Source organism: Callorhinchus milii, unplaced genomic scaffold, assembly GCF_018977255.1.
Source record: "Callorhinchus milii isolate IMCB2004 unplaced genomic scaffold, IMCB_Cmil_1.0 Scaffold9, whole genome shotgun sequence".
Lineage (NCBI taxonomy): Eukaryota > Metazoa > Chordata > Chondrichthyes > Chimaeriformes > Callorhinchidae > Callorhinchus > Callorhinchus milii.
The window spans coordinates 9,198,283-9,225,010 of record NW_024704750.1 but is presented as its reverse complement, the minus strand read 5'-3'; the positions used below and the strand labels follow the sequence as shown (position 1 = coordinate 9,225,010).

The following is a 26,728-nucleotide window of genomic DNA, read 5'->3' as shown; positions in this document are numbered from 1 at the left end:
TCTTGTTATGAATCTTAGAATATTATGCAATATAAACTACAGAAGTAATTCGTCCTCGTAAAATTTATGAGGGTATGCAGATCTGGGTATACAATCTATAATATGAGCAGTGTTAAAACAAGCTTCTGCTAACCATTCGAGCAATCATCTTTCAAATGTAATGGCAAGTATATCAGTATTTAACATTTGGGAGAGAAATTAGACCTGTAAAATTCTGGTTTATTGTACCACAGAACAGCAGAAATTTAGTATTTATACTTGCACCATAAACACATGGTCTCGTGTTGATACACTTAGCTGCCTGGCACCCATAGTTCATCAGGTACAACCTTTCTCAGCGATCTCCTTTTGCACCTGATGTCCCCTCAAGCACAAGCCTCCTGCCCACCCAGAATCACCGGCAATCCTCTAAATACCCACAGCCTTATCCATTCCACCGATCCTGACGACTGAAGGAGACTGCGTGAAAGCAACGAGCAGGAAAGGGAGGAAGGCAAGGAGTTGGATGTTAAGATGCAAGGAATGAGCGCGAGAGAAGGGGCAAAGTAAATGATAGTACAAGCAAGCATGAATTTGTTGTGTAGGTCGACACCTTCCACATAAACATAAAGGGAATAATTATTGCTTTGCAACTCAAGAGGATCATGAATAGTTTTGCCAGTCAAGAAAAGCTATCCTTTGGGATGTCACATCATGAGTCACTAACGCCCACAGTATAGCCTGGACAGAAAACAAGTACCTAATTAGCTGGTCATTACAGATTTGAAATTGCTGACTGAAGTGGCTGTTGACTAACAATACATTTTCCAGTGAAGCTAATCAAGAACATTTCAAAGCAACAAACTCAAATCTAGTCAAAGCTAGACTATAACAGCCAAGCCTCACATTTGTTTTACATTCTCTGCAAGGCTTTCAATTATTTAAATATTTTTTATTGAAGTGCAGCAAATCAAACCTTAGGATTTTATTGTGAGGTCAGGCTCGCCCCTTCCCTCGTCTCCTTCAAGGTCCGCCTCAAGATTGCACTTTCGGTCATCTTTCCCCTCCTCCTCGCCAGCTCAGGTGCAAACGTTGGATTGTCAGGTGCCTTGTGACATCCTCCTGATTTGAAAGGTGCTGTATATATATATGTAAATCTGCATTGTATTGTGAATCCAACATTGCAGCATGACGGCATTGAAGAACTGCCGATTCTCATTTTAAAGTGGCCGGTTTCTGTAACCATTGTGAAAAGGTACCTGGGGAATCAGGAGTTAGAAGGCCTGCATCTGGTTTCTCTTGTTCAACAATGTGACAATGCATCACATGGTGCAGTTTTCACCCCCATATCTTTGAGAAAATTGTTTCTAAGGTCAGACACAAGATCCTATCCATTGTGAAAATTTGAATGCATCGACAAAAATCACGATGTCGTTCGGTATTTGTATTCTGGGAATAATTAATGAGTTGAACAAAGCAGCATGCCTCTGACCTTACAAAATTACTTTGAATGAGCAGCAGCAAAAAAGGGTAAAAGGCTGTATTCAGCTTCACCACTGGTGAACTTACAAAATGGATGACGGCAATGTGAAGAGCACGTTATTTTAAGTGACAGCAATTAAATTGGATTTCAATTAAGAGATGAGCTCACTAATTTAAAACTCAGACAAAGGGAAAGAAAGAACACAATTATTTTAGCTCGGTTCCTGCGATGCCCCTTGAGAAAGTCTATGATTTCTGCATTATTCTGTATCAAAGTTTGTGGTCAAAAGGACACAAAAAAAGATAAATGGACAAATCGCCTTTGACAGCCAGATAACAACTGACATGATTGGACCTAGCCACAAGGGAAAAAAATGTATATCATAACGTCACAAGTATTTAAAAAAAACTGATCAGAAATACAGGATTTGCTACAGTATTTGCATTGCAGTGGCGTAGCATCAAAGCAGAAATGGGATGCAGGTCCAGCACAGTGCTGCAATCCTTGTCTGAGCTGCATCAATTTCGCCCACAAAATATTAAAGTCAATTCATTTTACAGTCTATTCTGTGAAGCGCTTTGCGACATCTCAAAGATGTGATAAGGCGCTATATCAAATGCAAGTATTATTATTGTAAGGACCGTGCCCGATTCATACAATGTCAGGGACATGACTGGGGGGTATTGAATGGAGGTGGTGAAAGGAAAGAGATTTTGGGTACACTGTGATGATGAATGTTTGGAGAGGGGCTCTTCCTATGATGATCCCCTGCACATTAAATTTAAATATGGAAAGTTATCAAATAGAGGCTTGGTTCTCTCTCAGTAAAAGTCAGAATGTCATGGTCATATTTACAACAACAAAAAGATTTCATTTATAGAGTGCCTTTCACGTCGGGAGGACGTCCCAAGGCGCTGGACAGTTGGGTCAAGACCCGAGCAAGGGGGAAATGGTCTGGGTGAGGGGAGGGAAGGGAGGGAGCGAGGAGGGGGTAGAGTTGAGAGGGGAGCTGAAGGCACGGTCAAAGAGAAAGGTCTTGAGACCGGCCTTGAAGACGAATGGGAAGAAGCAAGGCGAAGGCACTGGGGGATGGAGTTCCAGAGCCTAGGGGCTGAGAGGTTGAAGGCCCGGCCACCGATGGTAGGGCGGTTGGGGTGGGGGAATGTGGAACAGACCGGAGCCAGAGGAACGGAGGGTACGGGCAGGTAAGTAGGGGGATAGTAGGTCGGAGAGGTAGGAGGGAGCAAGGCCGTGAATGACCTTGTAGGTGAGGATGAGGATCTTGAATATTTACCTCTAAATATTGCACAGCACTTACATCACAACTGGTGTAAAGTCTACTTTTAACTAGTGAAGTGTTTTTGCCAAGTCAAGTGGTGACCTGCATTCATTGATTTGGTAACCAGTGAACGCTACATGTGATTCAACATTTCAGATCACTTCCAACCCTTCCACTGCAGTGCGAGTGGACATTATCAATGCAGCTCTCACTCACATTGTTACCAAAATGGTATTGCCTGTGCTGCATTGGCAGGTGTGATATAACGATATCTTGAGATCTGAGTCCTACCCATAACAGATTTCAAATTGAACCAGTCCCTTATCAAATAACACTAACTGCTCCAGTTCTAATCAGGAGCTCATGGGAATGAATCCCATTAAAAGAAATTAAAATGCCATGCTGGACTTGATTTTCGATGAGTGTTAATTCTATCCTACAGTCTAGTATTCAAGAAGCACCAGATGGATCCACTTCAGAGCCAGAGATCAGCTAACGAAGCAGTGACTATTTGGTCTCTCAATGCTGTAAGGGGAAAAAACCAGCTAAATATTAAAGCTGCATTAGTTGGCATGGAATGATGTAGTGCAGTCATGTACTATACAGTTCAATGCTCACATCACCTAGTTTGGGTACAGGTTGCTCTGGCTAAGGGTTGGAGCAAGAAGGCTAGATAATAGAAATTCATATTTAATGAAACAATCTTGTTATTTGGAACCCTGCCAATGTTGATAGTTGTATAGTGTCCAGTGCATCTCCATTGTTGTGCTCTAGAATATTCAGTTATCATGAACACAGCTTGATGGCATTGTAAGCATTCAAAAAAAATTACTAACATATATACAAGAACCTGGAAGGATGACTGTCTCCACGGTTGGTTAGCTATAAGTGCCCGATGTGAAATGAGCTTGGGCAGTCTGCATATCTCAAAAGGTACAATCCCCCAGCACAAAACCGTATAAGAACATAAGAACTGCCAGACGAAAAAAGACCAAGATCCATCCAGCTCGCCTTCCTCCATCCTGGCAGTCGCTTGCACATGTCATGTCCTAAACTATATACTGTACCACAAGATATCTAATTTGCTTTTGAAAGAATCTTTGAAACTGTCTCCAATTTAGCAAAAATCTGGAAGTGCCACTACTGTTGGTACAGTTAAAATATCACACATACTGTTGTGGGTTCTCTTTCTGTGTCTGGGATACTTTACATTATAGCCAATTGTCCTGCAGCTTATCAGGAAGTTGTGGATATTGGGGATTTCAAAAGGAAAGCAGAAAATTCAGAAAAAAACAGGAATCATTCCACTTTGTGGATTAAAATACAATTAAAGATACAATAATAATAATCCTTGCATTTCATATAGCGCCTTATCAAGTTTTCAAGACGTCTCAAAACGCTTCACAGATTATACTGTGAAGTGAATTGACTGTATATTTTGTGGGCGAAACGTTAAGAACTGTTGCACACAGTGTATAGCATTAGTAATCTTGTATATTTGCTATTGTATTTGGTTATACCCGGGGTAATTTCTATTCAGCTGCTATCAATCTACACAAGATGAACAAATCGGTATGATGATGACGTGTACACACTAATACTACTTCTCTGGGACAAATAAAACTGAATGGATGTTCTGTACTTTCACGATTCATGCAAAGAATTCAATTATATCATATGAAGCACGTAACAGAATTAACCCTGACAGCTTAGTAATTTTCAGGGATTCTGCATTTAGCTGGCTTTGCCACTTATACAAAAAAAATGCTTCAGTTCATTCACTGCAAGGCACACTTGCAGTACTGAAGTATTACTATGCCAATGAATATACACCAAGAATCGAGAATCATTACCTCTGCTCAGTCTTACTTCTCTTCTTCTCTTCTTATTTTATGCACATTATTTCTCAATGGATTTTAATCCAGAAAAAAATCACCCATTTTCCTCTGTCTCAAACTCACCTGCCATTTTCAAGCTGGTACCGACATCAATGAACACATTTCTCAGACTGCCTTAAAGCAGCATTAAAAACATTTTTTTTCAGCCAACGGAGAGACACATTACTGACATTTGACCTAATTGTATCTTTGGAGTGACAGATGAAATTTTCCGAATGCTTTATTAACCAAACCAAGAAGCTCATAGCACCTGACAAGATGTAACTCACTGGTAGTCCAGCAACATAGATGTGCCAGATAAATATCTCATCATCAGCATTCCGAGTATGAACAAAATACTTGTTAAACATTACACGGAAATCTTTTTCTTTCTAAGGTTTTTGAGCTTAGTGATCAGAAGACCCAAGCTTTTATAAGCGCCTTGGGACGTCATCCCGATGTGAAAGATGCTGTATATAAATGTAAATTTCTATTCTATTCTGTCAGAATTCACCATCAATCTCTACAGACACTCCATAGACAATTATTTTTTAAATCGTTATCCATATCAAGTTCTTCCACAATTATCAACACTTATCACTGACTGCTGATCCCAAATTCTCAATATTTTCCCCCCTCACATCCGACTATATAGTATTCTTAGATACGGCAATAAACAGAGTACAGTCTCAAATGAGGGGGAAGAACAGTATGAACAACCAAATTAACACAAACAAGCAAATTTAAAAGAGAAAACAAGTCCTCTTTGCTCTTCTGGGCTTGTTAACTTTGGAATATCTATATTCTGCACAATATATTTACTGCATAACTAATAATTGCACTTATGCTCATTATAAACCTCTTAAACATTGCATGATCATCATATTAAGAATCCCCGCTTTCAACCTGGTTGAATTTCATCGCATGCTATTACCAAGGGAGACTCTGACTACTGACTGCTTCTTGAAAATTTAAAATGCTCTGGGATCAAGTACACTGCTCAGCATTTCTGCTGCATTTCTTGTGGGGTCTGATACCATACAACACATTTAATTAATCTGTACTCTGCTTTTGAGCACAGTGACTATTCTTGCAGACTGAATTTATTAGCAAACAGTTATTCATTAGGTGAAGATAATTCATTAGGTGAAGATAAGTATGATTTTTTTTAATAAGGACTTGCAGGTCTTGAGGCAAAATCGGCTTTAAATGCACTGTAACAATCATTTGCAGTTTAACAATGCCAATAATGTATAATGTGCAAATATATTTTGACCAGCATTTAGAAATGGTAAACAGATTTTTTTTAACAAAGAGAGCTAATGACTTAATCCACCAAACCTCTTTAAATCAGATTTCAAAATCACAAATTTAAATCCAGGTTCACATTTTTTAAATAAGTGAAATGAATAAATTAAAATCAGTGGAGCATGATTTTGGTCTTCCATTTGTTCAGTGATCTGATCATGGCACATGGTTAATACACGGTTCAAATTTCAGCAACCACCAACGATTCAAATCAGACTAAACTTTGTTCAATCAGCTATAGAATTTCCAGCAGCAAGTTTTTATCAAATGTGATTAGACTTTGCATAACATTGAGTAAGAATGGAAGAATACTTCCTCAAATCCCACCTTTCCCAGCCCAATCACTGCAATTGGACTCTTTGCTCACTCTATAAGCAGCAACCCCTCTTTAATGATGTACTCCAATTGAAGACAATTATCGTGATAACTTTATAAGTAAATATTTACTTGAAACTCATTCCATGAAAAGGAACGTAACAGGACTAAATCCAATCCTATACGGAACCGAATTATTTCAATAAAGAAATGGCTCAATTCAATATTGACTTTCTAAATCATTAGAGATTTGAAATTTTCAGTGTTGGTTTTATGAAAATTTGATTAGATTTTTCTCATGTATTGAAAATAAACGACATGCACTTTATAACACCTTGTCAACATCAAAACGCCTTAAAACACCTTGCAAATAATTTCTGTCATTTGTGAGGATTATTTTTTGCAGGCAAATATGGTAGCCATTTGAATCAGTAACATCCTACAAACAACCATGAGGTGAATGACCAATAAATTTCAAGTACTGATCAGGAACCCGGGTAAAACTCAATTGTCTTTTTGAATAAGTCTCATGCAAATTATGGACTCCATTCAATGAGCATGTGCATAGCTGACGTGTTCAATTTCTGAACATCAGGTGGATTTAAAGGCCAACTTCCATGTCATCAAATCACTGTCACTTCCTGCTTTGTTGATGTGCAGCAAACAGGAAATGACATCAGCCTTGATCTGATGACAACTTCCAACAGGTTATGAAAGTTGCATTATTTCTCTTGATTCCACTCCAACACTATTGACTAGTTCACCGTTTCCTTTGAGACATGTACAGAGTTGATTCTATAGTCTTATACACCCAGATAGTTTGCAATTCCAAGATGAAACAGTCACCATTTTTACTCAGGTAGAATAACATTTTAATACTTCTATTGTAATAAATGTATGTTGGAGAACAAAAAAAGAGACAAGATACTCACTGGCTCTCAGAATATTTTCTTTGCTGCTGCATCTTGACTGGACCTGCAAAGAGAATGAATTCTATTTAAGTCTAGAATAGGCACTGCCAGGCTCAGATAAGTACAGACATGCAGCGAGCTCTACAGAAGAAAAGATCATGATGAACAAAGCTGGATTACCACGATGAAATGATAATTTTGTGCAAGGATGCCACAATGAGGGAAGCTTATGATTCTTCATCCTAGAATATAAACTGCAAATGTGTGAAATTTTAAAAAACCATCAAAATGAAGAGCAAAGGTTATTAAGACAAAACACAGCAGCTCAAAGAAAAGTTGCAACTGATGCGTGGCTGATCTGCTGAGCACAAGTAGCCATGAAAACTGCATGGGGAGAAAAGGTCATCAGAAATGAACATGGCATGTTGCAATAAACTAATCCATGTAGAAGGGCTTGTGTGTCTGGTGCCATCATTACTCTTTAGAAATGAAAGAAAAAAATACATGTACACACACACACACACACTCAACCAGACACAGAATAACACCAGGAATTACACCATATATGAATTAGGAGGCTCTAAATGAGAAAATGAATCAAAAGCTGAAAGATTCTAAGACAAATGCTAAAGGCGCAGACTAGTGGACAGTGTTAAGGTGGAAGAAACAGACAGTCAAGAATCTTCACATAGATAGAGTAGCAAGGAGCTGAAACTCATAGCGCAAAGCAAAGTTTGCGAATGGTAACAGCTCCTTTGATCAGTAATAGTTACTCGCGAGTTGTATCCTCTATGCCTTCTGAGTTCATCTTTAAGCCCTTCCAACCTATGGTGGAGCTAATGCGTAAACAAAAACAAAAGATTTATAATGAATAGAGAAGCTCAGAAATCTAATAAATTTCTTTAAGAAATGAGATACGTAAACAAAACTAATGAGAGGTTTATTATAGGTTTGGCCTAATACATTTTTTTCAACACACTTGCTACCAACACACTAAAAAAACACATGCAGATTGTGGAACCACCAGCATTAACCCGCACACAAGACTCAAAAGACTGGGGCAAAAAAGCAGGCAGGAACTGCTTACTGATTCAAGCAAACAGGGCCATTAGCACAGAAAGGAAACAAAAATAAACTAACATAAAGCAAATAGCAATTTACTGCATGCTATGCCCCCCATCCCAACCATAATCCTATACAGATAAACAATTACACTTGTATTGATCACTAATGTATTTTCTAAATAAAAAAAAGAACATGCCTAATTCGATAGGTCAGCGTCCCTCTCACTTTCTTTCAACCCATCAGGATATAGTAATTGACAATTCTGCAGGTTATATTCCCCCCCCATGCAGCTTGGAATAAATTCAGGTTGAAGTCTCTTTTAAGAAATAATGAAAATCCTTCCAGGAAGATCTTTGGGATTGACTCAAGTTACCAGAACCATACATACATTTTTTTGCTAGGCTAAAAACATACTATGGAAGATTCTTTCAGATACATGAAAAAAAGGAATAAAGGAGGATCGATAGAAAAAGCAACTTGACACTGAATGAAAAATGAGTGTAATTGAACTGCCTTGTAATCTGCTGTTGGCATCGAAGTCTGGTGGGATGGATGGGAATTAGTACAAATGGATTCCAGGACAAAGAAAACACAAGCTTTCCAATGAACTGGTGACGGAGAATGATGTTGTATTACATTGAACCTCTTCTGTTTTGCCTCCCTTTCATTCATCATCACAACCCCTAACAGCATTATTTAGTGCACAGGCCTCTGTATTCTTGATATGGTGAAATTGAAGCAGATACCATGGATCGAAAAGATTAATAGTGCAAGAAAAACAACAATAAAACTACAATTGGAAGAAACGGATACTGAGGCACGAAAAAGTGAAAAATGGAAGGAAAAAAAACCAGACCATTCAAAAAAAAACTGTGATATATGTCTGAAATTATTTTAAAAATGATGCCTCATTCAATTTATATTTCCATCCCTGACAGCACCAACACATTTCCTCCCTCCCCATCTCACAATAAAAGGCAACGTGTAACAGAGTTATCAAGTGCAGGCTGAATGGTATGCAACAGCGCGACTATATTCATTAAGATAACGACCTATCAGACTGATGTGCCTGGTGAGAGTCGTGAAGTGTGCCAGTGAAGCAAATTCCTTTTTAAAGTTTTAAAGTGAAATTTTAAAATGGAGTCACAATTGCAAACCCAAAATAAATTTTCATAGGAGGTGCAGGCGCACGAACAAATCAAAGGTCTTTAGGCGTAAATATTATTATAATCAGACACTTCCTGCATTCCTTTGGTGGCTGTCCTGTTGATACACACAAATACAAAGAATGAACACTCCCCAAAATTTATACAGGATGAAATTGTAAAGATACTTCGATTCAAAGTGTGCATAATCAGCAAAACCATTACAGGATCACAGGGGAGAACAAATAGTTTGTTCTCTTCTCCTCTCCCCTCACCTTTTAGTTCTCTCTCTGTGAGAATACTTTCTATCCATTTTAAGCTCAATGTTGCTTTGTTTATTTTGATGCATTTTTTTCTGTCTCTTGATTTTCTCACACTCCATGTGTCTATACTAAAATAGGTACCATGGATCTGCCCAGTGCCTGGGTGTCCTGTTTATAGACACTTGCCCACACTGTGCAATGTGCCTCATAATTAAAGAAATTACAGTAGTTTTTTGTTTGGTCAGCTGGGATTCTTGACACATGAGGACACTCATACGTCATGTTTAAGAGCTGCCTCAGTCCGTGTCTGAATACTCTTAAAGCATTGGAAAGGGGGTTTTGAATATATTGAAGTTGACCAAAAAAAATCGATGCTCACATTTGTCAGCACTTGCTCACAGAGCACAAAGCACCAGACATTGGAGGAATAACAATGATGGGAACCAAGCCTGCCCAGCATCACAGTGCTTGTTTAGAAAACAGGCACATCAGGTGGCAGGAAAGCCTCATACAACTCCAGAACCATTTTTTAAATTCTGCATCCAGTCCAGGATCAGGATTACTGTAGGAAAATGGAAGTACAGTGACTGAACAAACCATTTTAACTTTAATGTCTCATAAAATGCAAGCTTACTATGATGCAAATTGACATAGTGCCAAATGAAATCATGAACCAATAAACTAAATCTGGCATGTGTCCCTTTTAACATCCCAATTGATTTTGCCATCTGTGGTGAGCTGATACAGTGGATTCCATATTCTACACAAAACCTTTGCATGAAGAATTTTTTTGTTAACAGTGTTCTGAAAGTGACCACCAATGAATGCATGACAATGGACCAAGATGACTTGTATCCCTTACTCCAAGGAAACATCTAGTCTTATTTTAATGTCTTTCGTCCAAGTTTCAATTCCTTATCTATAAAAATGTCTCCTTATTTAATAGCTAATGAATATAATTAACCGTAACTGTGTATTCCAGATCATAGGTCCTAACTATAATATGTCATGAACCCTACCAGCAGTTTAAATCTATGCTCCAGTTATTTTAAAGCTAAAAACAGATGTGACATTTTATCTTTGGAAAAAGACCAAACAAATCCCCAAATACTACTGTTTCTTTTTAAAAAAAGCTTATTTTGGGAGCATGCAGAGAGACTAAAATAATTCGATCTTCAGTTTAGTTAAAGAGCAAGTTCTTTAATATGACAGGGGACATTTCTACAAAGAAAGATAGAACTGTTACTAATTACGTAACATTGAATCTCTACCACTCACATTTTTTTTTACTTTGAAACTTATTTGAGTAGAATTTTGTCTTAATTCAGAGGAGAGTCGAGAAAATTCAGCTTACACCAGACCGAACATGATTTTTATTGAACAAAACTTCAGTTGTTACACATCTTAATGATCTGGCAAGCATGAATTTTTGATTTGGAAACTGTTCCCAAAAGGGAATATACGACACATGCACACTACTTTAACAACCATGATTGAGCATCATGCTCATGAGATTAGATGGGCAGAAGCAGGTAACTATAATGAAAAGCACTATACTTGGGCGATCATAGAGAGGCTCATACATTTATAATTTTTTTTTAGACGATATGTATCAGGCAAACAAACACAGTACTTCAAGTGGACGTTTTCACCTCAGTCAACAAGCTGTGCTGAAGGCTGAATATACCAATAGGGAGCAAAAATAGGCAGCTCCAGGGCACATCTATAAACAAATGCAGGTTTATGGAAATGTGGCTTAAATCTATATTTAATATGTATGCATATACATGCTGCTCTTCTAAATTTTTTATGAAATGCACGATGATGTAACGTGCAGAAAGTCAAGGCAAATTAAATGTAAATTTCATGGCATTGAGATGGTGAATGAGATGACAATTAATCTGAATTACAGACTGACAAGCTAAAGTGGACATTACTGATAATACATTAAAATAAAAGAAGTTCCAACTGCTTTTCTCATCTTCCCCGCTGATGATGAATGTATAGTTCTTTTGTGCAAGGCGTGCAGTATTTTTAACCCACTAAGGATAGAAATTAATTAAAGTATCAAGAATTGGACAAGCACATTGAGAGGAAGGTATCAGAGAGTATGGGGAAAGAGCAAAGAATTGGGATTAGGATGGATAGCTTCTTGGAGGAGTAAACACAGATACAAAACTGCCCATCAATCTCCTGCAGTCTCAATTGTACACAACCTCTGAACTCATAAATATGAAATTTTGGTAAACTGTTTGGGGACAGACACTGGGGACACTGCTGAACATTTGTAGTTGAAATGCAATAGAAAGGAAACACATACTCGGTCAATGGAGAATACTTAAAAGCAAGCACTGAAGAAAATGAGTGTTTTCTTTCTGAAACATCTCTGACACAGACCAGTCTGTCAGAGGTTTTAAACCTTGCTTTAAAGGCAGTGAAATATTTCTACACTTATTTCTTTGAACTGAAGGATGTCTTACTCCAAATAACCTGACAAGAAAGTATCTTGAATTGGAAATCTGTAACAAGAAGTTTGAATACTTAGATTTCAAAAAAAATTTGATTGGCAAAATTGAATTGTGTTATCTGAGGCAGAATATATCTCTAATTTAGACAAACAGCATATTTACAAATGATACTAAGAATCAAGTACACATGATGCATCATGGAGAAGGATCAATACTCTTCTCTTAAGAGTTGGATTTTATGTAGTTTAAGCACTAGTTTAAGCACTTATGTAGTTGAAAGTACTTTAACAAATAGAACAACAGTATCAACAAATTACATTTATATAGCACATTTCACGTTGGAAGGACGTTCCAAGGATCTGGACAGCCAAGGGTTTGCACCAGAGCTGGAGGTTGGAATCAAGATGCGTGGAGGGTGGGAGGATGAAGGTGGGAGGGTGGCCGAAGGCACGGTCAAAGAGGAAAAAAAGCATCCTGTCCTTCCACCTGGACAGCAAAGAATGGGTGAGTAGGAATTTGAGTTGGTCATGTTTGTAGCAGCAATTGTGGTCCCAGGCAATAGCCGTTCATAGGAATTATCTTCTTTATATTAGTCATCTGTGCACTCAATCTGTCTCACTCTCAAATAGGACCATAAATGAACACTTAAATGAACAGTACCCCAACTAGATGCTGCTGGAACAAACACATATGTTATTGCACAGTTTGGTCCATTTCAAAACAATAATAGTGTGCAAAAGCAACTTTATTTACCACAACTGCATTCATCTACATCCGACATTGACCAGTTTGCAAATCTCAGAGGTTTTTAAATCTTGGTTTACTGGAAGTGACGAAAGCAGTGACATATTTCTAAACATGTTCCCACGAATAGCCGGAGGTCTTTCTCTGAAGAATTTGACAGCATCTTGAATTAGAAGTCTATAATCTACTTCAGATTTTTCAAAAACTGGCAAAAATGAATGGAGTTATCTGAGGTAGAATTTGTCTCTAATTTAACGTTGGATTTGAAGTTTGCCAGTTGACAACTTTAATAAATTGGTCATCGGTGTGGAATGAGCAATCAGGACCATTCCCTTGAGAGTCTACAACAGACAGATTGCACTATACCTGTTAAATTAAAATCAGGAACTTAATTCTTCAGTCTAATCATCTTGATGGCTGACTGCAAACCATTACTTCAATCAGTGAGGATGCAGGGAGAATCAAGAAAGTGTAGGAGGATGCATCAGAAGGTAGGTAGTAATAAGAAAAGTGCAATAAGTTCAGATGTGCAATAACCAAATCATCGTCGCAAATTGAGAGCCAAGAAACATTCTGACATGGAAAGAAAGAACGGACATGGAGGGTAAGGAAAGGATTAACTTTCATAATAGAAGCCTCTTCTTATATCATGTCTAGGAGTGCAAAGAGTGATAGAGAAAAAAGCTCACAAGATATGGCAGCAATAATTAAGCCTTGGACGAACATAAGCCTTATAAAGAGTTAAGAGTCAGTGGAGAGGGAATAAATGTAAAGGATGTGAAAGAGGAAACGGAGTTCAATGCAAGTATCTTTACAAGTGAAGGAGATATGAGAATTCCATTTGAAATCAAAGGAAATAGTGGAGCTTAGGAAGTCAATAGAGTGGCTGAGACTGAGAGGAAGCCAAACAATGTCCCACAATGTGTTGTACTTAAGCACTCTCCTTCCCCTTTTTATCACCTGGGTAAAGAGCAGCCCTGGTAGAGGCCATGAAATTGTTGACAACTTGTAATGTTGACAACTTGTAATTGTCCATCATCAAAAAACTTATAATATGTAGGTTGGATATCTGTTCTGAACTAATCGAAACGAAGACACAGTTTCAAAATTAAATAAACTAATACTTATAGTTTGTCATGATCTTTTAAATACAAATATACAAATTATACCATTTAAAAGACTTTGATTGCTACACAATAAATTGTGTTTACCTTTCAAGCCAGTATTACTTTATAATAGTTAGCTTTGTATATGAACAGCAACAAGCCCTTGTACCAACACAATGCAATATCGACACTGTGAATGTGAAACGTGTATCCCTTTTGAAGGTAATAGGTGCCGTAGTTTTTTTAAAAAAAACTATTTTTCCCCCATGCAATTTTTTTTGTTATTTTTTCATGACTATGAATCTTTGTTCCACACCATCATATGCTTTATTTCAATACATTCCCGGAGCATTTCCAATCACATATATTTTGGTGAATTTCATAATTGTCTTGTGGTGAATAAACCTGCCACACTCTTGATGAGGTACTTAACTTACAACAGAGATCCACAATGGAAATGATTAAAATCTTTCAAAAAGAATTGCTAGCATTTCTATGAAAACTTTCATAAATCCTTATGGATGCATCAATGAAGGGCCAACCTTAAATTAACCTTTTTTCCTCCCCCATTTCATAGCATTAACTAATCACCGCAGTAACATCTAGAAGTATAAAAATATGCAAATATCTGCTTAATTTTTATTCAGCACAATAACAAACTCTGCTTGAGCTAGCGTTCACTTTGGTAACCTAACCTGTGGGCCAAAACTACATGGTTTCCAAAATTACTGTACTTACTAATGGCTGTACTTTTTTTCTTATGAATATTCAATACAAATTCAAAAAGCTTGGTGTTTTGTATTTTTAACACAAAGGTAAATGACAAGACCCCAGGAGCACACAGTTAATCAAACATCCAGCTCGCTTCACTTCTTCTGGAGATCAGCACACTGTCCAGCTTCAAATATGGTCAAAATGCAAGAAAAAGTGTAACAACAATAACAACGACTTGCATTTATATAGCACCCTTCATGTGGGGGTAGTGTCTCAGAGTACTGAACACAGCTTGTTACAATAATGTAACAAGACTATTTGACAGAAGATACTTTTATTTTGGAATGGATTTTGATTTTGTTCTGATTCCTTTGTGCTGATCTGGACTGGACTTGTTTTTTTTTGTACACCTAAGCCGCATTTGGAAGGGGGGGAGGAGTTTCCAGTCAGGTTCAATATAGATGGATCAATGTCTACATTTTAATCTATTTGCGTGGGACTCGATTTTTAATCAGGTCATCTGACCAAGCTTGCACCCTTTGCGTGTGGTGCTCATTCTCAAATAGTCAAAACCAAATGAATTAGGATCAGTCAATTAGTCCAATCTTTTTCTAGACAACTAACTGGATTATTCGCTCCTATTTGTTCATGTAGAAGTTGTATCCCCCATATCACCCATGTCTGTTTTGCATGATGAGTTAAAGGCCAATGAAGATGCAATTGTAAGTTGATCAAGCATCATTTTTGCTAAGGGTAAGTATTGTTAGTGCAGGATGTTTCCCTCAGCTCAATTACATGTGTTGAACTCAGCAGACATTACTACGTGAAGCTGAGCAATAATGTTACAGGAAGTTTATATTCAAGCACTTGCTGTGGTAGACACTGTACAGGAAGTCTGCAAGATTAAGTCAAGACAAAAATTAATAGTTTTGATATTGAACAACTATATCCAATGTTGAATATCCCTTTCCAACAAAATATCCCAGTAACTCCCCTTGCTCCTAATGACAATCTGCACATAGGAATTATTTTTTATTTAATCACAATTGTGAACATACAATTATAACACGATTTATTTATTTAAAATTACATTCAGGAAGCCCTTTATGTAGTTTATAACAACAAGTATATTATAATAATCCTTGCATTTGGTATAGCACTTTTCATGTCAAGAGGACATCTCAAAACACTTCACAGGATTCTATTGTAAATTGTAGTGACTGTATGTGTAGGCGAACATGGCACAGCAATATCCCACAAATAGCTATGAAGTTATTTTATCAATTTTATCTGGGGGATTGTTTGTCAGGACACCAGGAGAAACTCCATTCTCTTTTCGAGTTGTGCCATGGTATCTTTAACATCCATATTAACAGGTAGATGGAACGTCAGTTTAACATCTCATCTAAAGTCCAACATCTTCAACAGCGCAGCAAATGTGCAGCACTACAGTGGAGTGTCAGCTTAGAATGAGAGTTCAAAATCCCATCAAGGGGCTAGAAGCCACAATCTTCCAACTCAGGGATGAGAATGTTACCAACTGAGCTAGGCTGACATCTAAAACTCAGGATAAGAATCTTATTTTGTCAGGTTTAAAACAAAAAAAGGTTGCACACACATTGTACTTCTGTTTCAACTGTGCAAACCCAAATAATAGCCTCATTTAATATGAATGGTTGCAGCATTTCCAACCTCTATTCCACACCTATTGACAAAATGCTCAAATAACAATGCAAAACATTGTTCACCTTTTTAAAAAGGAAATAAAACTGAAAATAGCCACCCATAGACGTGCTCTCATAATACAATAGAAAGGAACATTTCAACAACAACAACAAATTTCACGTCAGGAGGATGTTAAGGTGCTAACTCTGATTGAAGGAGGAAATCCTTGTTGATGCCATCTTATTTATGCTAAGTGGAAATGCAATGGGTTTTTAGTCCACGTATGAAAGATTAAATAATTAGAGTTTTGCCAAATGTACCCCTTTACATTATGTTTTTAATCCAATCTATTTGGTTTGAATCATTTCCTATTTGTACTGGAGTAAAGCAGAAGAAAAAATAATCAAAAGGTATGTAAACTGCTGAACGTTCAATTCACACAGGACTACAATTCTGCCTCACCGCTCTCATGCTATAGAGCCTTATTTGAAATGTATTAAAGTCGTTATCCTGGGAACGCAAGTAAAAAAAAGTATCAGAGTGGTAAATATAGGATTCACTTGTTATCAAGGTTAGTCATTTACTGATTGACTTGCTGAGCGCAACAGTACAATTACACCAGTGGGCGAGTCAAAACAAAATGACAAAAATTCAACAGAATTACTAATAATATCCCCTTTCCCTTGAAGTCAATACTATTGAGGAATTGGCTGCGGCATGAAAGCTTGCTGAGTTCTGTGTATCTGCCATTCAGGACAGATGAAGTGTCTTTAATACCAATTCGAAAGACACAAAAAAAAATCAATTATAACGTGCTTCTGCACACTTCTTCAATTCCATCTTTCCTAAATCACAATTAGAGAGGTGCAAAAAGATTATCTTGCAGATGTCACACAAAAGAAAATGTATGTACGCTTTTGAAAGCAGGTCAAGCCTTTCAGCACTCAAAGGGACTTTGCTATATAGAGGAAATTCAGAGAGCCCCAAAAATGTTTTAGTCGGCTTATGTCCCAACTAGTCTGTCAATTGTGAAATATACGAAAACATAGAGAAGAAAGTGAGAGGTACTCCTAAACCCATTTTTTTCTTTATCTCACCATGGAAAAGACAACTCAGATAAAGCAATTGGGCTGTTATTTTACACAGACATATACCCCAGAAAAAAAAAACAGATGCAGAAAGAAAGTAACAGTATAAAGCAAAATCCTTCCTAACACTTTGGGTACTTACCGAAGTCACATTAAAAGATGGCATTATCTCACAGCTGAGCTGTACTTTAACCAGTGTTAAGTCTTTTATGCCACTTTTTTTAACAAATGGATATGTTATTTTATTGATCAATATGTGTTTTTAAAAAGAAATCTGACAAACTTCATTTTGCTCTTCCCCACATGTTCTTACCACACTGCTCATTTTACTATGGATTTTTTTAAAAAAACCATCAAAGGTAGCATGCAGAATTGTAAATACTGTACTGTGCTCACAGGAGAGCACAGCGCAAAGCAACACAGTGCATATTATGCAAAAACACGTGCAGTATACCTCTGTAGCACAATAAGAAGGTGTGCACGAAGAGAGCTCAGCCTGGTTGTGCAGCAAGGGAAAAGAAAACACTGTTAAAGAAGAAGATATGGCAAGTAAGGGACTGAGGAGGTTCTCTGCAGAGGTAGTTTCAGCTCTAAAGCAGAAGGCAGGGGTTTCATTAGCGGTTTCTCTATTGAAGATGATGGCTAAGGTAAAGTTTATGACTATGACTCTGGAGAGACAGCATTATGGTTCCAAAGTGGGCATAAAAGAGTCAGTATCCTTTTTGTTAAGGGTAGGCCAAGGTGGAGCAACTGCAACATTTTTGCACTCTTTTCAAAAGAGTATGGTTCAGACCTTTTCAACTTCATTCGGAACCGATGAATAGAAATTTGGGGTTACAATCCTTATTTGACCATCTCTACAATTAAATCGCATTTATTGACTAACTCAATGTACGGTGAAGCAAATAGTGAAATATGGAACTCGACTGACTAAAGCTAAAGGTCTGTCAACAATCCCAAAAAATCTGATTGCAGACTGATAATGATTTTGTTATGGATGTTTTACAAAGACCTGCAAGCACCGTTTACAACCTAACGTGGGGTGACTTGCAAAAATTAGTGAATGCCAATCCGCAAACCTCCTGAAATGTTGATTTGATTGCATGACAATACCAAGAGGAGCAACAAAATGGATACTGTTTCTTTCATGGAAGGATAACCAATACTGTATTTACGATGCGTTGTAAAGGGATAATCCTCAGTTTTCAGCCTCAATCCTAATGAAACCCCTGAAGAAAGGAGGAGCAGCAGGAGGATGAGAATCAGATGAGCTAGCAATTTCAGCCAGCGGAAGGAAACCATCACTTGATAAAAATCATATATTTACTTTAAGAGAGCTTTACATTTCCTTCCAGTTGATCGTTGAGGTGCTCCACCTTATGATGGAGCTACATGCAAAACATCAGAATAGTATTTAAACAACCGTTCTATTAAAAAGAGAATGTCTACATTCCTCACTACCTCTCTATGAAGTTGAAACGTGAAAACCTGCCTACATTTTAAAGTACTGTACTGTATTAACTGTAATTTATGTTTTCTGGACTAATTTAAAGCTGCAATGAATTACACTGCATATGTGATATGGTTTCATCATTTTGCAGTCATTGGAAATAAATCCTGCCTCTTCAAAACAATAATAAACTCAATTTTGCTATGAAAAAAATATTCAGACAGGCATTAGAAACTGCACTTATTTCTCAGAAGGTTTATAAATTACAAGGTCACTCCCAGTAAGGATCTCAAGAATCAAACTCTGTCTACACGCAGAGCAACACTCAAATGTGTGATTACAGCTTTCCAGGATCTCTGATGCAAGAGATTTTCTGAACTGCACATTGAGTAATGAGCTCTTCTTCAAATGTGGTCTCTTTGGTTGAAAGAAATCTCATGATACTCTTAACCACCTACGGCTGTGACATTCTGCTCTCATGCATGTATCAGCAGTTGAAACAGACAACCTATTGTGATTTGTGGTTGATGTAGAGAAGCATCTGCAATCTGTATAGGTCTGAAGCCAATTGAAAATTAGTATTCCCCACACATAGTTTTCCCACAACACTCAGCTCCTATTTTTACTTTGTAACTGAATGAGCAAAGCAAAATATGGGGCTGCTGATAGAATTTTTTACTTTATTTTCTTATCTTGAAATTCTATATAGCCTGGAAGTGTTTGCAAGTGTTTATGAGGAGGGTTCCCTTATTGCTATTTTACACAGTGTTATAATTTCATCCTATCCGAAGGAAAATTACATTAAGCATACTCGACTTTATTTAACACTTACAGTGACAGGTTCCCAGTTTGACTTTGTAGGTTCAGACCAAAAGCTGTAGTAAAGCTCAAAATCTGGAGAATGCCGTTTGCTTAATGAAAATAAACTGTCTATTACTAATTTTAATCCAATAAAGATATATGCATAGTGGTCTTAATTCAGTCAACCCTGCCTCTCTCCACTTGTTTACGAGTTAGATACAGTGACATTCATGATTCTAAGCCTACTGCATGTTACTGTACAAGGGGATGAATCTGTGGTTGGCTGGAGTTGCATATTAATGTGCTACTACGGTTTACCCAAATGGTAAACACTACTGAAGAAGCACCGATCACCCTGCCATTAAAAAGCACATCCACTTCTTTTTATGATCGATACTTTCAAGCTAACAAGCAGTTCTATCCTTATTACAAAAGTGAAATCTACCATTCCTACAAACATGAAAATAAATTCTGGTTGATGTATAAAAATAACAGTGGTAACTTCTTAAAACATAAAATACAGGTGAACTAGTTGGAAAGGAAAAGCAAACTCTTAAGACTTGCAAGAGACAGAATGTACACAGGGCAATCCTGTTACAGTGCAATCCTCTGGGTCCAATATCTTAGTGACCATGTTATAAGTAAAGCACAAAAAATGGCCCATGTTTGTGTTGTCATATTATCGTACATTACAAAGCACTGGAAGTGACATAAGCAACGCATGACATCAGCAATGCCTGATATTTGCATAACCTACAGAAAGTGATGTCAGCAATGACCTTCCACCTGTAAGTAGGCCATTTTTTAGTACGGATAGCCATCTAGTCAAAGACGGCAGCTGTGTGTACTGCACTTCTGGTTATCTCAGGTATACAAAGCAACAGCAAAATAGTGAGGCATGTACCAGGAAACAGTGGTAAAGAGGGCGTTAACAGGCTTCCCCTGTACTGGAGAAAGAGACAAAGAAAATGTAATAAAATACTCACATCAAAATTGATAGTTGAGCTACAGTGGTAAGTTAACCAGTGGAACAGAAGTACTGAGCATGGCATACATGTCATATTAACTAGAGAATTATGGACACCCAAAAGTGTTCAATCAATTTCCATCCAGTTCAATCAAGTCACCAACCACGTTAATACGCAAACAGCTCATAACCATCAGCTGAGCAAATTATTGCTGTGAAACCATTCTGTGTGTCAATTTATTTTTTCTGAGATACACAAAACACACACACACCCACACACAATCTTAAATTTGGAGCAATAGTTTTGTCCAATTTATATCATCCCATTGTTACAAAAGAATCAGTTCATTCTGTGTAGTTGATGATGTACACAGTATATGAGAAGATTGCAAATCTGGAAGGCTATTGAATGATTACAATAGTTACAGCTGATTAAGAGACAACACTTAGTATTTAAAAAACCTATAATTTTCTGTCTCACCTCAGGTAGCACATTTTAAATCCTCCAAAATTTGGGGGGAGGGGAGAAGAAAGGGGAAAGAGAAATGGTCATTTTTATGTCTAGATATTAAACCCTCACTGCCATTTTCTTTGAAATACATTTTTTATTTTCTGCTGCAGAATCTCGACTCTAATTTAAATCTTCTTTCTCAATAGGCAAGTTAAGTAGCACTAACAGTGAGAAGTGTATTTGTTTTCAGCTCATTTCACCCAGAAAAGGGACTGGATATGGCACCGCAACTGATTCTGGACTGGGGAGGAGGGGGGGAAGAGGATCAACTCTGTGATTGTCCATTCACTGAGATACGTATGTACACATACACACAGTTTTCCGTCATAGTTATCAATTGCAAAAATGGCTGAGCAACAATGCCTAAAAAACAAATTTCTGCTATAGAAAGAAAAGTAAGAAGGTTGAGATTGTTAAATAAAAAATATCCTTTTTTCTGCAAATTTAAAACTTCTACTTGATTTAGTTAATTGGTTCGAAACAAGCCAAATAAATTAATATATCTGAAAGACCATGAAAACATGTTCTGTAATAAATTGCAGCCTTAAGGTACCATTACAAATCTTAAAGTTTAGGCAGTGAGGAATATTATGTAAAGTTCGTAAATCTATTGCTGACATGTAAGTAGAAGGTGGCTCTGTTTTTTCTCCTCTGTAAGAAATAATCTCTTGTCTTTATCATTGTAATAAATACACCTTAAATAAATTTATTTACATTCAATGCAACAAATAAGACGCTATACAAGAACATTAACGGAAACGAGGCAAAACAGCCTGTTCAGCAAACTATCAAACAAAACAAAAAAAAGCTTGACAGGTATAGAAGACACATGTATAAGTACGAGTACCGCATTTTCTTCATCATTTCCAAACAGAAATAAGTAATGTTAAATTAATATGAAAACAAATTTGTGGCGAAAACGTCAAAAGATTTTTAAAAAAGCAACATTTGGGGAAAAATGGGAGCCAGTAGAGAAAGCAAGTGTGACTGCTAAAGCGTAAGTTGTGAACGATAACTGAGTAAACAAACTTGCGGAAAGTTTGTAAACATATTTACTTTGAGGGGTCCGCCTCTACAAGCAACTCCTTTCACTTCATCCGCCCTTCGAAGTTGCTATAATGGGGGGGGGGGGGGGGGAGGGGGGGAATTAAAGAAAGAACGAAGAAGAAACATGAACTCAAAAGCAAATCTCAGTTTGTTACTTATCAAAATATGCAAAATGTCTTATTCAATACTTTGAAATTCCAGCTTTTACTCCAAGTGACTATGGTGCACGGTTGACAACCACCTTTATGTTTTTTAGGACAGACAAGGTCATTTGGTTTGAGAAATAAATGCTTTATATTGTTAAAAAAAGTTGTCACCTAATAAAACAAGATACATTGCAATAACAGCTCATTTTTTTGTGAAAGGAAGAAGCATATCTTATTTATATGTACAAGGTTGCAAAGTTCATAGGTGGGAAGTTTTCTTTTCAAGAGAATAACCCTTAGTGTAACCTGCTGACATTGTGACTGTAGAGCTCAATGAATGCACTAATACTTTATTAAATCCTCATTATTATATTCGATTCAAGTAACTTCACATGTAACGCAGGTTGATGGAGAAATTCAGTTGCTTTGTCTTTTAGCAAAAGCAACCCCCAAACAGCATTTAAGGATTACAGGCAAAAACTGATTTTGTTTCTCTTGACAGAGCAGCTGAAAATAAGGTTGACTTTCAGATGATAGTGTTTGGAAACTTCAGAACACATTAAGGTAAGAGTTGAAGAGCACGCAGAACATCAAAAATGAAGACTGGATGGAAAATGCTCTTCATTGATTTGATCTCGTCCTTTCTGAATACCAACTCTCCACCATCTTTCTATTAGTCAGAGTAAAAAAAATATTTAAACAAAATTCATACATGATTTTCCTTTTTTTTAAAAACAACCTCTCTTTGATCCATAAACTTCACTCCCTCCTTTTCATTCTCCCTCTTGTTAATGACAGTAAGAGTTTATCTAAATGACTCCTGCTCCCTCAACAACTGCATCAATACATCCCCAGATAGCTCATCATTTCTCTTCCCTTCTCCTCATCTAGTTTCTCTTTTTTTGCACTCAACTCATCCTTCCCCAAATAGGACCCTATATGATTGTCACGTTGGCACAGTACAACCATCAATGGATGTTTTAGCTATTGCAATTATGTGCAATTTTTGTTCCGTAGACATCTCAAGTCTTTATCTCACAAGCACTTTTTGAGTCACAATATGAGTTTATACTTGGAGCATAGAAAGTTGTGTGACTTTTCTCATTTCCAGCATTCAAGGCAACCAAGAGTTTCAACTCCTATAAAATTTAAGTCACTCATTGCAGATGATTGATATTTCTAAGTGAACACCATTGAACAAACAGTTTCTTCTATTTGTGATGGTTTTAATAAGTATGTGCCCTGGTGGTAGTAATGTTCAATTCAATATTATTTCTCCCTTAACAACCAGGCTGTCAATTGGAAGCCCACTAGGACGGGATAAAGCATCCAGCCTGACAACTAATAAGCAAAGTCTCTTAAGGAGCAGTACAGTCAGTAGGCAATGCTGAAGGCTAGAAACCACAATTACACAGCCTATAGCAGAATCAGATCACCATCTACATTTCTGCATTTCTGTAGCTTCCTGCAAATTGCGGGAAATGGAAAACTGCACACACAGAATAAATCCTCACACCACAAGGCAGACCATCCAGCCTTCAGACTACAATGTATCCTCGGTCCTTGAGCAGAAACACAAGAGTTGGTTGTTGTCTTTCTAATGTCACAAATAAATCAATGGATGGGTAATCCCTAGTGCTAAATTAGTCATAGACTACTTGGGATGGATCCATTCGCAGAAGTGAATTTGTGACAAGCTGAGCAAATCTACTACAGTATTGCTCAGCCCAGCTAGGTATTGAGTCAAGACTTCTATGACGGCTGGTTTATGCAACAACGGGCAATCTGAATTGAGTGCTGACAGAGGTGTGGAGATCTGGTCCTGCACTGCTCATTAACAAGCTGGCTGTCCAAAGATGCACTGACTTATGATGCACGTAGGTTTGATCCAAAAACATTGATGTGCCAGCTGAAATCCGCTGCTGTCAACTACCTTAGATCCGTTTGAACTGGATATGTGATGTAACAAAAGTTGCACAGTTCTGGATTTAGAAACACTGACCCATTTAGAAACAACCGGAATGCAACAGGAATTTCAGACTCAATAATGATAATAACTTCTGACAATTTCTCTGACACATCATGAGATTGGAAAGACACTTTCTGCTACAATAGTGCAGCAACATTTTCATGATGGTTCTCAGATCTCACATTGAGCAGTGCAAATCTTTGGCAGTATAAATTTAATCTCTGCAAAAATGAGCAATAATATTAAAGCTGTAATTTCTTTCAGTCACAGTAATTGTAGTTGACAAGAGTGCGTTGTGCCAAATACTGCACAGCTAAAAAAAAGAACTGTAAGAAAGTTTATGTTGACCAAAGTAGCAGAAATCTAAGAAATCTATTCTCAATGTGGTTAGAAGCAGTCAGAAGATGGTTGTTCCGGGGCATCTTAAAATATGCTAATTCCATAATGGTTGTATGAATAGATCCAAGGGCTAAATAACACATTGTAGTTTTAATTAAACCCAATTTAAGTTCTATTCTGTGGACGTACCTCTCAAAAAGTAGGTTCCATATTGTGTGCTGTTCACATGAACCTGTCGCTTTAAAATAGCAAAGTTTGTCATGAGAGATGAAGCGGAAAAACATTTTTCGTAACAGCAATGTCATGCACAAACCAGGAGACGCAAAACAAGAATGACACAGTTTGGACTGAGTGTTTGGCATTAAACAAATGAAGTTTTCCATCACTCAGATGACAACAGTGCTCTTTCAGAAAATTTGTGGCATGTGTTAAATATGACATTTTGCCTGTTCTTTCTATTTAGTGAAAGTGCGATTATCTGCTGGCAGAAATACAGCAATATTTTAAGGACATCTTCTGGTGCCACTGGTTTGAAATGAATTCTCCATCGTTTTCAACAATGAAAATGTATTTGATTCTATTGGGATGGTGCATCCCCAACTTTCCCAATTCCCTGGCTGTACATTTCAGGTGTCCAGTGATCTAAATAAAACGCTCTGGTTGTTTGGAGTTTTATTCAGAGAAGCAGAATTCGAATGTTAATCGCCAACTATGAATACAGAGTTAAAGTATCTCTACCGAGGAGATACATTTAGTTACCTTTCACCAGGAGCTTTCAGTAGGAAACTTGGAATCTTCAAACAGTTGCGTAAATAAGTAAAGCGGCACATGTGGTGCAAAACTGAATCAGTGGACAGTGTCTGAGATTCGCATTGATCTATACAACCTGAAAATGTGTAAACTTCCTTATATTTCAACGATTATCCAGACGATAGAGGCTGTTTATCTTGTCTCAGGATTAGAGTACCTCAGTAGAGCTCTCAATTCTTTGTAGAAAGTATTTGTTTATATTAACTCCTGCTGATCATTTCACTCTTCTCCCCATTCTCATTTTCTCTCTCTTGGAACATAGAATAGAAATGCTTCACAAACTTATTAAAAATGGCAACAATATGAAAACGGAGATGAAGAGCAAATCTCTCTTCAAAATGTATGATGGGCCGAATGCGCTTCTTCTGTACTGTCAGCTTCCGTCTTGTATGGTACAATTCAGAGAAATGAACTGGCATTTTTCCCAGTTGGCTTGGCGTCAATGAATATGGGAAATAATAGATGAAGAAAATACATTTGCGCAGGAATACAATGTCAATCACCAAGTGCCAGCACAACATATAAGACAGGATATGCTTCCCTATGTTCACATGGTTTTGTTTCCCATTTAATATCTCATCTGAAGGAAGGCACCTCTGAAACTGCAGCACTCACCAGCACTGCATTGGAAAGTCAACCTTCACTAAAAGCTCAAAGTCCCAACTTGATCGCTTGAACACACAGTCTTCTGTCCCAGTTACAGCTGAGCCAGGCTGAAATCTGACATCCTTTGGTTATGCAGGCCGAGGCGAAATTCATGGAAGAATTTACAGACACGTGTACAGATTAGAAGTACTGCAAACAGATCGTTTGAGGCAAAATACTTACACACTTAAACCCTAGCAAGCAAGACTAATTGGGGGAGGAGATCCGGTGCGGAGAGCTGGAATTTCCGGCTAAGTGTAATTACAATGCCAGTAAATGCTGGCACTCTCATTATAATCGTTTGAATCCAACGAGCAGAAAATAGTGAAAAAGCTATTTTCTGCTAGCGACATTCAAACAATATGAGTCAAGGTCACTATCATTGGTCGCTGTGAAGGCCAGTAAGGACATTGAGGCTGCTCAGCCCTGGTTTGGCGTGTGCTAGGAGAGTTGGACCCGGGGGAATCTGGTTTGGCTGAGGTCGCATTCTGGACACCCAGAGTTCGGTAAACCAGGGTTTACTGTACTTCAGCATGCGTAAACTGATTTTTTTTTAAACTATGAAATGTAGGTTCAAATAGACATTTACATTTACAGTCATTGAAGGGATGTCCATGCTGAGCAGTGGAATAT

General features: G+C 37.5%; 1 protein-coding gene across 8 annotated transcripts in view; it reads right to left on the bottom strand.

The window, feature by feature from the left end:
- Positions 1-26,728, bottom strand: part of LOC103175216 (gephyrin) — a 159,715-nt gene that overhangs the window by 35,308 nt on the left and 97,679 nt on the right. For 4 of the 8 annotated variants that reach the window (XM_042337909.1, XM_042337911.1, XM_042337912.1 and 1 more), the window contains one exon: positions 7,174-7,216. In XM_042337909.1, the coding sequence (XP_042193843.1) occupies positions 7,174-7,216 (43 nt within the window). Of the gene's footprint in view, positions 1-7,173; positions 7,217-7,925; positions 7,989-17,864; positions 17,907-26,728 lie in introns of all 8 variants that reach the window. The other 4 variants (XM_042337907.1, XM_042337910.1, XM_042337914.1 and 1 more) reach the window with 2 other exon arrangements.